Source organism: Phocoena sinus, chromosome 7 (genome assembly GCF_008692025.1).
Source record: "Phocoena sinus isolate mPhoSin1 chromosome 7, mPhoSin1.pri, whole genome shotgun sequence".
Taxonomy (NCBI): domain Eukaryota; kingdom Metazoa; phylum Chordata; class Mammalia; order Artiodactyla; family Phocoenidae; genus Phocoena; species Phocoena sinus.
The window spans coordinates 35,264,427-35,277,642 of NC_045769.1; the positions used below are offsets into that span (position 1 = coordinate 35,264,427).

Consider the following 13,216-nt stretch of genomic DNA (forward strand, 5'->3'; position numbering starts at 1 on the left):
TATTTTGTTTCATTGAGGAAAAAATATACTCAAAAACGTGTTCCTTTCTACTCACTTTACAGAAAGTCTTGCATGCATCGATTATGGGCCTGTATCCAGTGCAACGGCACAAGTTACCTGGAGGGGAAAAACCCAGCTCTGTTAATCAAGGAACCTAGAGAGAGGCACCGTCTGCCAGATGCATGCTGGAAATAAGGACCCCATCCAAGAAGGAAGCCCTATTTGACATTTTGGTCCCCAAATCCACAAAGTCGGATTTTTTTTTTTGTCAGCTACTTGGGATACTTGGTTGATAGTCCTGAGGTAGTCTAACAACTCAGCTATTTGTACTTTCTCTCTGTAAACAGTTTTTATATCCTCTGCTTGTGATAGGTGCTCAAAGAACACAATGATTTCAAGCCAAGAACTCTTGGTCTATAGGCACATTCAAGAGCTAAGCTTCACAACCCAAATGCCCATCAACAGATGATTGGGTTAAGAAGATGTGGTATATATACATATAATGGAATGTTACTGAGCCATAAAAAAAGAATAAAATACTGCCATTTGCAGCAATGTGGATGGACCCAGAGAATATTATGCTAAGTGAAATAAGTCAAAGACAAATACTGTATGATATCATTTATATGTGGAATTAAAAAAATAATACAAATATACAAAACAGAGACAGACACAGAAAACAAACTTGTGGTTACCATAGGGGAGAAGGAAGAGGAAAGGTAAATTAGAAGTATGGGATTAACAGATACAAACTACTATATATAAAATAAACAACAAGGATTCACTGTATAACCCAGGGAATTTTACCCATTATCTTGTAATAACCTATAATGGAATATAATCTGCAAAAATACTGAATTACTATGCTGTACACCTTAAACTAACACAATATTGTAAATCAACTATACTTCAATAAAAAATTTTATTTTCCATATGCAGTAAAAGACAATGTAAATAAAGCTACATTGTACGTCATCTTTTTTGGTATTTAAAAAAAGAGCTAAGCTGCAGTTGATAGAAAGATCAAAGGCATTATACAGCAGCAAAGATAATTTTTAAACTCTGGAAGCAATTGGGCACACAATTTATTTACAATAAATCATTAGGCCAGTGCTCCTCCACAGTGGTCCACATCCCATGTTCTCCTCCAACCCCCAAACCTGGCATCTGTTTAAAACACAAAGCCACTGAAGCCAGCTGTCTGGGGTTGGGTCCCAGGAATCTTCATTCTTTACAAACTCCTATGTAAGTCTTAAGCACCTGAAAATTTGAGAACCCCTTGTCACTTGTTCACATCACAAACGGCCACGAGATCAAATGCATAAGACGACTTAAGGGAAATAAGGCAGAAGACAGTTTGTGTCTTATGCACCTCCCCTTTCTACTTCTGTTTAGTCCTGTCTTCCCTGGAACACTTTTGCAGAGGAGCTGAACACATGAGCTTTAGGCCCATGTAACATGGCAGAGAAATAAGGTGCCTGGGAGACAGGAGACAAGTAGAGCCATGAAGAATTTCACCAGAAATAGGATTTGGGAGGCTCTTATTCTTTAGAATTTTTCAGAGTCCTGTTAATGAAGGCCTCCTCCAATGCGCCCCCCATCCCCCACTACACACTCACACACACACACACACACACACACACACACACTGAGCTCCTGAACTTGATAAACTAGCTCCAGATAAAGGCAGTTCTTTGAAATAAGTATCACCAGAAGATGTCAGTCTCTTTGATTTCATGTTGTATTCATCATATGAGCCCTCTGATAACTTCATATTGCCCTGAGAGCACGCACCCAATAGGAGAGAGCAGCGTGTGGAGATAACTGGACCCTTTCCAAGGGTAAATGAAAAAACTGGCTTTGTAATTATTATTAAAATAAGCAAACAATAAAAAAGGGAGGAGACTCTTACAGACTAAGAGAGACTTGAGGGTTTCCCTGGTGGCGCAGTGGTTGAGAGTCCGCCTGCCGATGCAGGGGACGCGGGTTCGTGCCCCGGTCCGGGAAGATCCCACATGCCGCGGAGCGGCTGGGCCCGTGAGCCATGGCCGCTGAGCCTGCGCGTCCAGAGCCTGAGCTCCGCAACGGAGAGGCCACAACAGTGAGGGGCCCGCATACCGCAAAAAAAAAAAAAAAAAAAAAAAGAGAGACTTGAGAAATATATCAGCCAAGTGCAATGTGTGGATCGTGTTTGAATCCTGATTTGACTCCTCCACTTATTGGTGACATAATTTTTAGTAAATTACTCTCTTTAAACCTCAGTTTCTCCATCTATGAAATGGGGGATAATAATAATGCCTACCTTATAAAGTTATCATAAAGAGTCAATGAGGTAATGTTTATATAGCACTTAATGCAGTGTGTGGCACCTGATAAATGGCTAATCTTAGCTATCATTATCAACATCATTTAAAAATTAAAGCACACACACATATAACCTACCACCAAGAGCATCAGTTAACTGACTCAGGGTGGGCTCTGGATGGTTCCTCAGCAGCGTGTAGATGGACATCACCATCCCAGGGGTGCAGAAGCCGCACTGCGTGCCATGACACTTGGCAATCCTCTCCTGGAAGCACAGAAAGGTTGAAAGGCAGAATCTTGGGCCTGACCCGAGACCTAATGAATCAGAACTTGCATTCTAACAAGATCCCTGGGCAGTCCACATGCACATTAAAGTTGGAGAAGAAGCCCTGGAAAATCCTTCTCAGCCCTTTCTTGGGCTGGGGTGGCCGTGATGACTGGTCCTCAACAGCTTTTGAGCTTCATTGAAGTTCTCAGCTTTTTCAGAATCACCAGGGGAGCTTTAAAATTTCCAAGGTCCAAGCAGTACCTCAGACCATTTGACTGAGAATCTCTGGGGTGGGGCACAGACATATATTTTTTAAATATTCCCAGGTGTTTCAATCTGTAGTCCAGAATGGGAATCACCGAGATAAAGGAAGTCCTTCAAAGAAATGAACTGAATTATATTCAAGTTGAGGGGAAAAAACCCTTTTATTTCCCAAGTGCCTTTATCTGCCCACTATTGCCCTAACACTTCAGCACACAGGAACTCTTTTACAAAGTGCCATCATTAATCCAAAAACAATCAAGAAGGAAACATTGCCTTGATTTCTCTTCCAAATCTCCCCCCAGCCCCCAGCCTGTTCTTTTTGGAGTCTAACTTCAAAGGTGCAAGCCCATTTCAGAAGCCGTCATCTGTCTACACTGCAGCCAGGAGATGGGCGGCAGGTACTAAATGAAAGGGTGTCTTCATGCCTCCGAACAGCCGAGTCTCACAAGCATACCCAGGCAGAATCTGCTCCTTCTAGGTAAAGAGGTTTCATAGAAAATAAACAGAACCCAAGATCCCTTCAAGCACAGAGAATTTGAACTTTGGCCATTTTCTATGTTGCCCCTATCTTTTTCCTCTTCCACCCTCTCCTCTTAAGTGGTACTCATTAACTTAGATAAAAACAAGTAGCAACAGCATTTTTCTGGGCAATGTATACATAATTGAAAGAGTCAGGAGTCTGAGATGTCCTTTCATTGAGGCAAAGTTCTAACAAGGTGCCTCCTTAGGAGAAAAGCTTCAAAATTCATTAACAACTCCTATTATATATCTTCCGAACAAGCCCTAAATTTAACAAATCTTTTTGGTAGCTGAGATTTTCACTCAGCTTTAAAATCATGTTATTTTCCTCTTTATAGAAAAAAAATATTAAGATTATATCCCCCAATGCACTTGGCTCTCATTTCTTTATAAGTTTGGAAAATGTAAAATGGACAGGTCCCATCTAATTAGAATACAGAAAACAACGCTAGTGATGTCAAGATTTTTTTTTTTTTTAAAGAGAAAGTTCTCTAGTCTTTCAAAAGTATTTTTCTAAGAAGTCAGTCACATGTCCCAGGTTTCACTCCTGGCCCCCAGCTTGGTGTCATCTGTTGGCTGTGACCAAGCAGCAGGGCTCATTGATCTACTGTATTAATTTCAAGAACTCATCATGTCATTAATGGTTTTCGAAGCACAGAAACCCTATGAAGAAGAGGTGCATCCTCACCTGAACAGGATGAATCCTGGTCTTGGTGCTTCCTATGCCTTCCACTGTGGTGACGGCAGCACCATACAGAGAACAGATGGGAATCAGACAGGCGTTGGCTGAATAATGTCTTCAGAATGAAAAAGAGAAGCACAAACTACATTGTATCCAGTGGGAAAGGAGCACCTCCAACGTGGCAGGTTTTGTATAATGTCCTAGGCTTTGCATATACATTTTGTCCTTAGCTCATGGCCACTTTACAGAATGAGACTCTGAGGGTCAGAGTGAGTTGCTCAGGATCACAGCTGGAGTGTCAGATAGGATTCAAATTAGGCCTCCTAATTCTAACTCAAGAACAGTTTCCACTAACGTTGTTTTTTTCTCTTGATTGAGGGGCTGACATTCTCCTCTCCAGTCACTTGTGACTATCACCTAGAGCATATTTCATCCTCCAAGCAGATGCTGGGCAAGGGGTTAGTTGGGCAATAAAGTTAAACGGATATTGTGCCTCAGAAGAAGAAACGGTGTGGATACAGAACTCCTCAATCCCACAAACCTACTGCTAGAAAATGTCTAACTCAAAACGACTCCTAAAATGTTCTCATTTACCAAACAAAATTACAGATGGCCAATAAATACATGAAATGAACGTTCAACCTCAAAAGCAATCAAGAGAGATTCAAATTAAGCAATGAAAAATCATTTTTATCAAAGAAAATGACAAAGATTTAAAAAACTGTAATATGCATTATTAGCAAAGGTTTGGGAAAATGGAATTCACATACTGCTGAAAAGAATGTAAACTGATAGAGCTCTTCTGAGAGACATTTTGCTGGAAGGCATAAAAACTTAAAGACGCACTCACTCTTTTTATCCTCTTAATTCCATCTCCATGGATCTATCATAAGGAAATTATCAGAAACATAAACATATATATACACATGAATGCTCACTCTCCTTATAATAGTGAAAACCAAAAAATAATCTAAGTGATCACTATTTGGGGGTTGGTTTTGATACACCCAAACAACAGAACATATACAGCCATTAAAATTATATTTATTATTTTGAAAAGATACTCATGAGAAGTTCAGCAAAAAATAGAGGTTTCTAAGCTGTATAGGCAGTATGCTTCCTTATGTATACACACAAAAGAAAGACTGGAAGAATATTTTTCATTTATTAAATAAATGTAAATATTTATTGAGTGCCTACTGTGTGCCAGGTGGAGTACCAGGCACTAGGATTCATTGGTGAACAAGACAGATAAAATCCCTGCCTTTGTAGAGTATATATTCTAGTTGAGGAAGATGGACAATACTTAGGTACATAGACAATACATACACACACAAACATATGGTGAGAAGTGCTATGAATACCTTAATATAGGCGAAGGGAGTAGGGAGTTGCCGAGGTGAGATGGGGCACTGCTATGGAGAAGGTGATCAGGGAGGGCTGAGAATGTAACATTTTTGCTGGAACCGGAATGATTTGATGCCCGTCAATGTATCCCCAATGCCTATCACAGTTCCTGTCACATAGTAGGTGCTCAATGCATATATACCAAAGGAAGAAGAAAAACAAAGTTCAAAGCTACAAAATTTCAACCATATCTGGACTTTGCAGCAAGGTACCTTATCCTCTTGGTAATGGGGTTACATCGTGATATCATCACCGTGCAGGCACCACAGCCTCCTGCTCCACAGCCATATTTAGTTCCTGTGAGTCGGACTGGAAAAAGCACAGTTAAAGATAATGTGTTTTCCATAATTCTCTTTGTGAAATAGCTCCGACCTTAGGAGACAACACCATCAAAGACTCTTAAATGTACAGTTAAGTTTGATACTTATCTATCAAATAATGTATGTATGTCTTAGCTGCTATTATTTATAATCTTGTAAATTCTTGATTTCCATTTGCATGCTATATCTAGTCTCTTCCTTTTTAAAACAACTGGACCCCAGGTTGCCAAAAATAAGGCCAAACTTAAGAAGAGGAAGAGTCTACACATATAAGGCCTTGAGGATTTGAAGGTATGAGTACACTGCACATCTGTTCTTATCCTTATCTGTGTCTTGGATGACATACAAAGTAGAATGTCAAATTGTAAATAATTCTTAGAATATTTGTGTCATGTTATACAAGTGTGCCATATTTCTCTGCTTCTCAGTGGCAGAAACTGCTGGTTGTTTCCCAATATCTTTTCCCTCATTCTTTCTTGGTAATAGAAATCTTAATTTTTGAGCTACACACATGGTTGCCCAGAATTAAAAAAATACATTTTCACAGCCTCCTCTGATACTTGGTGGGGTCATTAACAATGTTGGCCAATGGGATGTAAGCATAAAGGCTGTTTTTGACATCCAGGAGGGAAATGTCCTCAGAGGGAGAGGGGTGCCCCTCCTTCATCCCTTACTTCTTCCTATTTGCTGGAATTCAGATATGATGGCTGGACCTCAGTGAGTTATCTCTGACCATGAGGAGAAAGCTTCTTGCTGAGGAGGGTGAAGCAGCAAGACAGAGCTTGGTTCCTGATAGGGTTGTGACAATGCTTTGCTAGCCTGGATCTACCTACCTTTGGGATTCCTTTATGTGAGTATGACAACCATGGGAATGTGCCTCAGAGACTTCCTTCAACATAGAGGGCAACTGACCAAGAGAGCCAACTGCTGCACTTTGATATCCATCACCCCACTTTTCATCAAGGCCATGCCTCACACGGGCTGCTTCCCACCAATGGCTCAGTGCTATGCAGAGGTATGGGAGTCCTTGTCAACCATTCTCAGTGGCTTTGATGAACGTGCCTTAGACTGCACAGCAGTCTGAGACCCTTCAACTCAGTCTTCTCTCCCTCTCTTCCTTACAGGTCTCAGTCTTCTACGGCTGCCTCCCTATTTCACTCAGGCATTTTTCCTAATAAAACCCTTGAATATTTAATCTCATTTTTTAGTGTGTGCTTCCCAGAGAACCTGAAATAACACAATGAGAAAGAAATAAACTATCTTGTTTACTGCTATTGGGATTTTCTGTCACTCACAAGTGAACCAAATCTTAAATATCACATTGGTACCATGGATAACCAGGAAATTAGTATTAATTACTTTTATGTCCAAAAACCTTGAGGACTTCCCTGGTGGCACAGTGGTTAAGAATCCACCTGCCAATGCAGGGGACATGGGTTGGATCCCTGGTCTGGGAAGATCCCACATGCTGCGGAGCAACTAAGCCCGTGTGCCACAACTACTGAGCCCGCGTGCTGCAGCTACTGAAGCCCGTGCGCCTAGAGCCCGTGCTCCGCAACAAGAGAAGCCACTGCAGCATAAGAAGACTGTGCACCTCAACAAAGAGTAGCCCCTGCTCGCCACAACTAGAGAAAGCCCGTGCACAACAATGAAGACCCAATGCAGCCAAAAATAAATACAATTAATAGAATAATAATAAAAAATCCTTGAATGGCTTTCAGAAGACAGCTATTGATATTTTCTGAGTTGTGTGCTCTTTTGGGAATTTCACTCTCTCTGGGGGAAAAATGTACAAATTCCCATTGTCACACAAGTTTGCATATAATGTAGTGGGGTCCACAGACCTCTGTAAGCCCACTGGAGTTCATGCGTAGCAGGATAAGAATCCATTCCTTAGATGACTTTTATTGAGAAAGTTTTTCCAAGGTAACATTTTCAGGTTTAATGTCTCTATTGTTCTTTCACTTTCATTTCAGGAGATTTCTGTGCTCTGTTTTTCTTTTTTTAAATAACTTTTATTACTTGTTTATTTATTTATTTTTTATTTTTGGCTGCGTCAGGTCTTAGTTGCAGCATGCGGGATCTTTCATTGCGGTGCGCAGGCTCTTCACTGCAGTGCGTGGTCTTCCCTCTCTAGTTGTGGCTTGCATGCTCGGTAGCTGCGGCTTGTGGGCTTAGTTGTCCCGCCGCATGTGGGATCTTAGTTCCCCAACCAGGGATCAAACTGTGACCCCTGCGTTGGAAGGTGCATTCTTAACCACTGGACCACCAGGGAAGTTCCTGTGCTCTCTTTTTCTAATGGGCATGATGATTAGTCCTTGAAGGTAGAATATCAATATTGTGACTCAATTCTAAAGGATGTTTAATTAAGCCATTTTAGCACCCATTGTTTTAATTCCCATTGTTAGCTTCTCCATTTTATTCAATATATTTAATGCCGAAACAGAGATTAGAAAGAACTTGGTTCTCTGATAAGCACAATTGTTCACTGCCTACAAAACTCCAATCTAGGACTTTCTTAAAGATGAACATAAAGCCCCAGTAGGGTATATGACTCATTGTGGCTCTAAAAAGATATTTGAAATAACACTTGATGAGGATATCAGGGATATACACACATACACACATATGCACACTCAAGGCAAAGGATACGCTTCTTCCTCAGATATGGTAACAGCATTGTTTCAGGATCGACATTTTTTTCTATCACCTGTACCAAAAGAAAGAGTTTAACTCACAAAGCTGAGAGAACTAGAATATTTACATCGGTGATTTCATGAACATGCGCTCTTCTACTCATATTCTAAACTTGATTTAATGTTTACGGAACACCTGTGATATACAAATCACCTCTCTGAAGTGTGAAGTCTACATCTTGAGCCCCGGCCACTACTCTGCCACTGTCCTTGGTCCTGAATTATCACTGTTCTCTAAGGCGGTGGTTGTTTCTGCTAACAAAACACTACTGACTCCTGTCCAACTTCTCCTAGAAAGTCTGAGGCAAGTGAGGGTAAAGATAACAGTAGAACTGAATACAGGAGCGGGAGGAAGAGAAAGAGAGAGGTGGGGGAGGTCTCCTGGACTAGAATAGTCTCTGAGAAATTGATATAGTTTTTTTTTAAAGACTTATTTGTTCACCATGTTCAAAGAATTACAGTTTCCAGAAAGAGATCACAACCAACCATGGCTCCCAAATCTAAGAGACAAAGGATGATACAAACATGTGCAAGCAAAGACACACTTAAGAAGTAAGTTTGTGTGGGCAGCCTAGCAGTTAGAACAGCAGCACCCAATGGATGGCGTGACTGAAATGTCACGATTGGTTATGTTTTCCAAAGTGACCGTGTTTTCTCTTTTTTGATGACAAATTTGGATTTCTTTTACATTCACAAATAGAAGCATGATTTGCTTCACAATTTCAGAACTAGAAATCATGCTTCACCATGTTATACTAATTTTCCCTTCTGGAAAGTAGGTGACGAGGGGACACATGCTTCCTCCCTCAATTCTAAGTGGCCATAGGCCGGGCAAAGTGAGGCACGTGTCAATTACCAAGGTCAGATCTGTGCCCTAGAGGAATGTGCAATATGGTAACAGACAAGTGATGTGTGTGTGTGTGTGTGTGTGTGTGTGTGTGTGTGTACATACTAGAATACAAGGAAAACTGTGGGACGTCCCCAGGCATCCCTAACTAAATTGGTCCTCAAATGGAACTCTTTATTTCCCAAACTTACTTCTTCCTTTCTTTTCCCTAACTTGTTTAATAGCCTTACCATCTGCTAGGTCACCTAAGCTTAAAAAACTGCGCTATCTGCGACATTTTCTTTCCTTCAATCCACCACAGTCAGCATCACCAAGTCCTGCCATTTAAACTTCCAAAACGATTCTCTAAACACCCTGCACTTCTACTGTCACTCCCTGAAATCCACCCTTATTACCTCCAGCCTGAACAATGATAACAGTTGCCTAACAGGTCTCCTGCCTCCATTCCCGGCACCTGCAATGCCCCCCTCTATACCACCACTGGAGCAACCTCTCTAAAATCCAAGTCTGATCATGTCCTGTATCTGCCTAAATCCAACACTGGCTCCTGGATGCCAAACTGCTCTGCTGGGAATTCCTGAATCACTCAGGGTGCTTGTTAAAATGAAACCCCTATCGAATCAGGATTTCTGGGAGAGGGAACCAGAAAATGTGCATCTTTAATGAATACACTGAGTGGGTCTTAGGTGAATTTCTACTCAAGAGCTCCTGGAACACAAGAAGAAATTAAAACTCCTTAGCATAGCCTACAAGGCCTCTTTGAGAAACTTTCCATCCTTTGTCATTCAACCCACGCATCTTGAACTCTGGTCACATGGGAGAACTGGCTGGTCCCAGCTTATAGGATTCCCTCTGTCCTGAAAGTCCTCCCTCTTTTCTCTACTTAGCAGAATTTTGTTTGCCACTCAAAGCCCTGCTCAAGTGTTCTCTCCTGTGGGATTTGCTGCCATTTAATATATCCTTCCCACTCTCTGCTCCAAGAAACAGTCCTCCTCTGTGCTCCCATGGTCAACATCTACACATCTTTCACAGAACGTGTTACTCTGATCCTGAGAGAAACCACCTTCCATTATTCTTTATGTCAAACACTGAACTAGGTGCTGGGGATATATGACAATGACATAATAAATGTTGATTAATCTAAATGAATAACTTGATATGTCCAGTTTGCTATGAGAACACTAAGAAAGGAGGGATGATTTCTCACAGGCTGGGACTTATGAACAGAAGAAAAGAAAGAAAAACAGAAGAACCAGTAATGGTGGCAGAAACTACTGATTGTCTGTCTCAGCATGCTTTCTCCATTTCTTCCTTCCTGCTGCCTGTAATAAAGATGACGTGGCTAGAATGCCAGCAACCATTTTAGACCATAAGGCAACACATTAACGGCAACAGGAGAAAAAAAAGAAAAGAAACTTGGGTCTCAGATGACACCAAGAAGCTTCTAGACCAGCTCTGCAATGTCTATCCCCAGATACAGTATCCTTTATGTAAAAGTAAACATAAATTATATCTTTTTTGAACTACTTAGTTTTCAATTTGTGCCATTTGCAGGTGAAACTAATTCTAATTCATACATATCATGATGAATCCTCAGAAGCCCAATTTTAATGGAGAGACAGGATCTGGGTAATAAAGAGCACTTTAAGCTTGAGAGAGATTTGTATTTTCATAAGGAATTAATGGAAGAGCAGGTCTTGCTTGCTTGGGTATTTGTTCCCAGAGATGTCCCAAGAGATCGGACTTTGGCTCAAAGTGCCCCTGGCTTGAAATGTGTTTACTTTTCTTGATTTGGTGGATGGCACATTTGGAGGAGGGAAGTGGGGCAGGGATCTGGCATGTACCCTGTCCCGGCAGGTCTTGGAGTGAAACAGGGAGGTCAGGACTCAGATGGTAGCTGGCAGGGGGTGGGGAGGGAGGGAGGGAATGAGGAACAGAGTTATTCTCACTGACTCTGGTTGGGAGAAATGATGCCAGCTCTCAGCTCAGGGTCATTGCATGTTTTTGTCTCAGTAAAGCCTTGCATGTTGCCAAGGGTGGCATGTGTCCCTCTGTATTTCCACTGGCCCTTTGGGAGATAAGTTCACATTGCACAAGGTTGACAAATCACTTTCCTCTGTGCAGGGCTTGTGACTAGTGCATGAAGGGGGCCTTGCCGGATACAAGACAGAGGCAGAAAGAAGAAAGAGAAAGAGATCAGGAGGAGAAAGGGGTAAAAGAACAGAAAATAAGGAAAGCTGAGAGGAAGAAGACAGAAGACGTGTGTATTGTGGGACATGGTGAGGAGAGAAAGACGGAAAGAGGCCTGAGGGGACAACCAATGAGGACACTTGCTCAAGGCCCCAGAGTTGCTGAGCGTTAGAGCAGACAGCACAGGACTCAAATCCACGCCTAACCATTTCCAAAGCCCACACCTTTGATCTCTACACCTCACTGCTTCATAAAACGAGTTGCTACGGCTCCTGAGATGTGTTGAGAGTGGCATCTAGGATGTAATTTATTCCTGGGCTCTGCCTCCCGCAAACTCCATGTTAACTGAGTCACCTGCTTTGGAGGCTGCTGGTCAAGCGAGTAAGATTCCAGAAATCTCTCTGCAGCTCGATCTCTGACCAACCTGAATGGCCTTAGCCCCTACCCAACGACACCTTTTGGTGACCTGGGGGGATTCTGCAAAAAACCCAGATTGGAGGCCAATCACATCACCCAGAGTCTCCTAACTGGCTTCAAAGCTTCCTTTCAAGGGCAGGATTTTAATCCCAGAGGTTATGTTTGACTTCAAGACCCCCTCTCCTGGTGGCTTTCTTCTCTCACTTTTCTCGACATCCACTCACCCTCTGAATCAGAAACTTTATTCTAATTCTATCCATGTGGCAATCAGGCTTGCTTGCTGGGATTGAAGCACACACCTAACAGAATTTGGAAGGGAGGGGCAGGAAAGGGAATTAACAGGGTAATTGCAAAAACTAAATCAATATTTCTAGCCTGCACTTTCCAAATGATCACAGGACTTTTGGCTCATAAATAAAACAAGCCCATAGATAAGAACCAGCTTATCTATTTTTAAAAGTCAACAGAGCACGAGCTTCCCTGGTGGCGCAGTGGTTGAGAGTCCGCCTGCCAATGCAGGGGACACGGGTTCGTGTCCCGGTCTGGGAAGAGCCCACATGCCGCGAAGTGGCTGGGCCCGTGAGCCATGGCTGCTGAGCCTGCGTGTCCGGAGCCTGTGCTCCGCAACGGGAGAGGCAACAACAGTGAGAGGCCCGTGTACCGCAAAAAAAAAAAAAAATCAACAGAGCACAAACTATTATTAGCCATTCTGTTAAAAGTTCCACTACAGTTTGTTTGGGAGCAGGGGAGGGAGGAGGGGGAGAAGAAGCTAGACTCAAACACCTGTTTCCTCCTTTAACCAAAACCCTTATCATCTCCTCCAAAGCCCCTGGCCACATCTCCAGCCGCACCGGCCTCCTTGCTAACCCCCCGAGCACGAAGAAATCCTCGTGTCTGAGGATCTTTGCACCTCTGCTCCCTCGGTCTGGAATGCTTTTCCCTCAGACGTCTGTTCCTCACTTCATACTGGCCACCACTCAAATGTCAGCCTCTCAGAAAGTCTTAAACATCCATCCCGCCTGAAGAACCAGCTCTCACCACTCTCCGGCCCCTCACTCTGCTTTATTTTTTATCCTGGCATTTATCACTGCCTGGCTTGATACATTTCTATTTATTGATATGCTTGTCTTCTGTCTCCCCAGCACAACATAAACTCCGTGCAGACAGGGACTTGGTCATTTCTGTTGTGTCCCCTGAGGGCACTGGAACACTGGCATATAGCAGGCCCTTAAATAAATGGATTAAAAACTCACCATCAGGGCTTCTCTGGTGGCGCAGTGGTTGAGAGTCCACCTGCCAATG

The 13,216-nt window shown here is 42.4% G+C and overlaps 1 protein-coding gene across 4 annotated transcripts in view; it reads right to left on the bottom strand.

The window, feature by feature from the left end:
* LOC116757111 (aldehyde oxidase 1) overlaps nucleotides 1-13,216 on the bottom strand; it is a 70,909-nt gene that overhangs the window by 55,936 nt on the left and 1,757 nt on the right. For all 4 annotated transcript variants that reach the window (XM_032638458.1, XM_032638460.1, XM_032638459.1 and 1 more), the window contains exons 2-6: nucleotides 8,417-8,474; nucleotides 5,657-5,753; nucleotides 4,044-4,152; nucleotides 2,443-2,569; nucleotides 56-117 (exon numbers count right to left, since the gene is read on the bottom strand). In XM_032638458.1, the coding sequence (XP_032494349.1) occupies nucleotides 56-117; nucleotides 2,443-2,569; nucleotides 4,044-4,152; nucleotides 5,657-5,753; nucleotides 8,417-8,474 (453 nt within the window). The remainder of the gene's footprint in view (nucleotides 1-55; nucleotides 118-2,442; nucleotides 2,570-4,043; nucleotides 4,153-5,656; nucleotides 5,754-8,416; nucleotides 8,475-13,216) is intronic.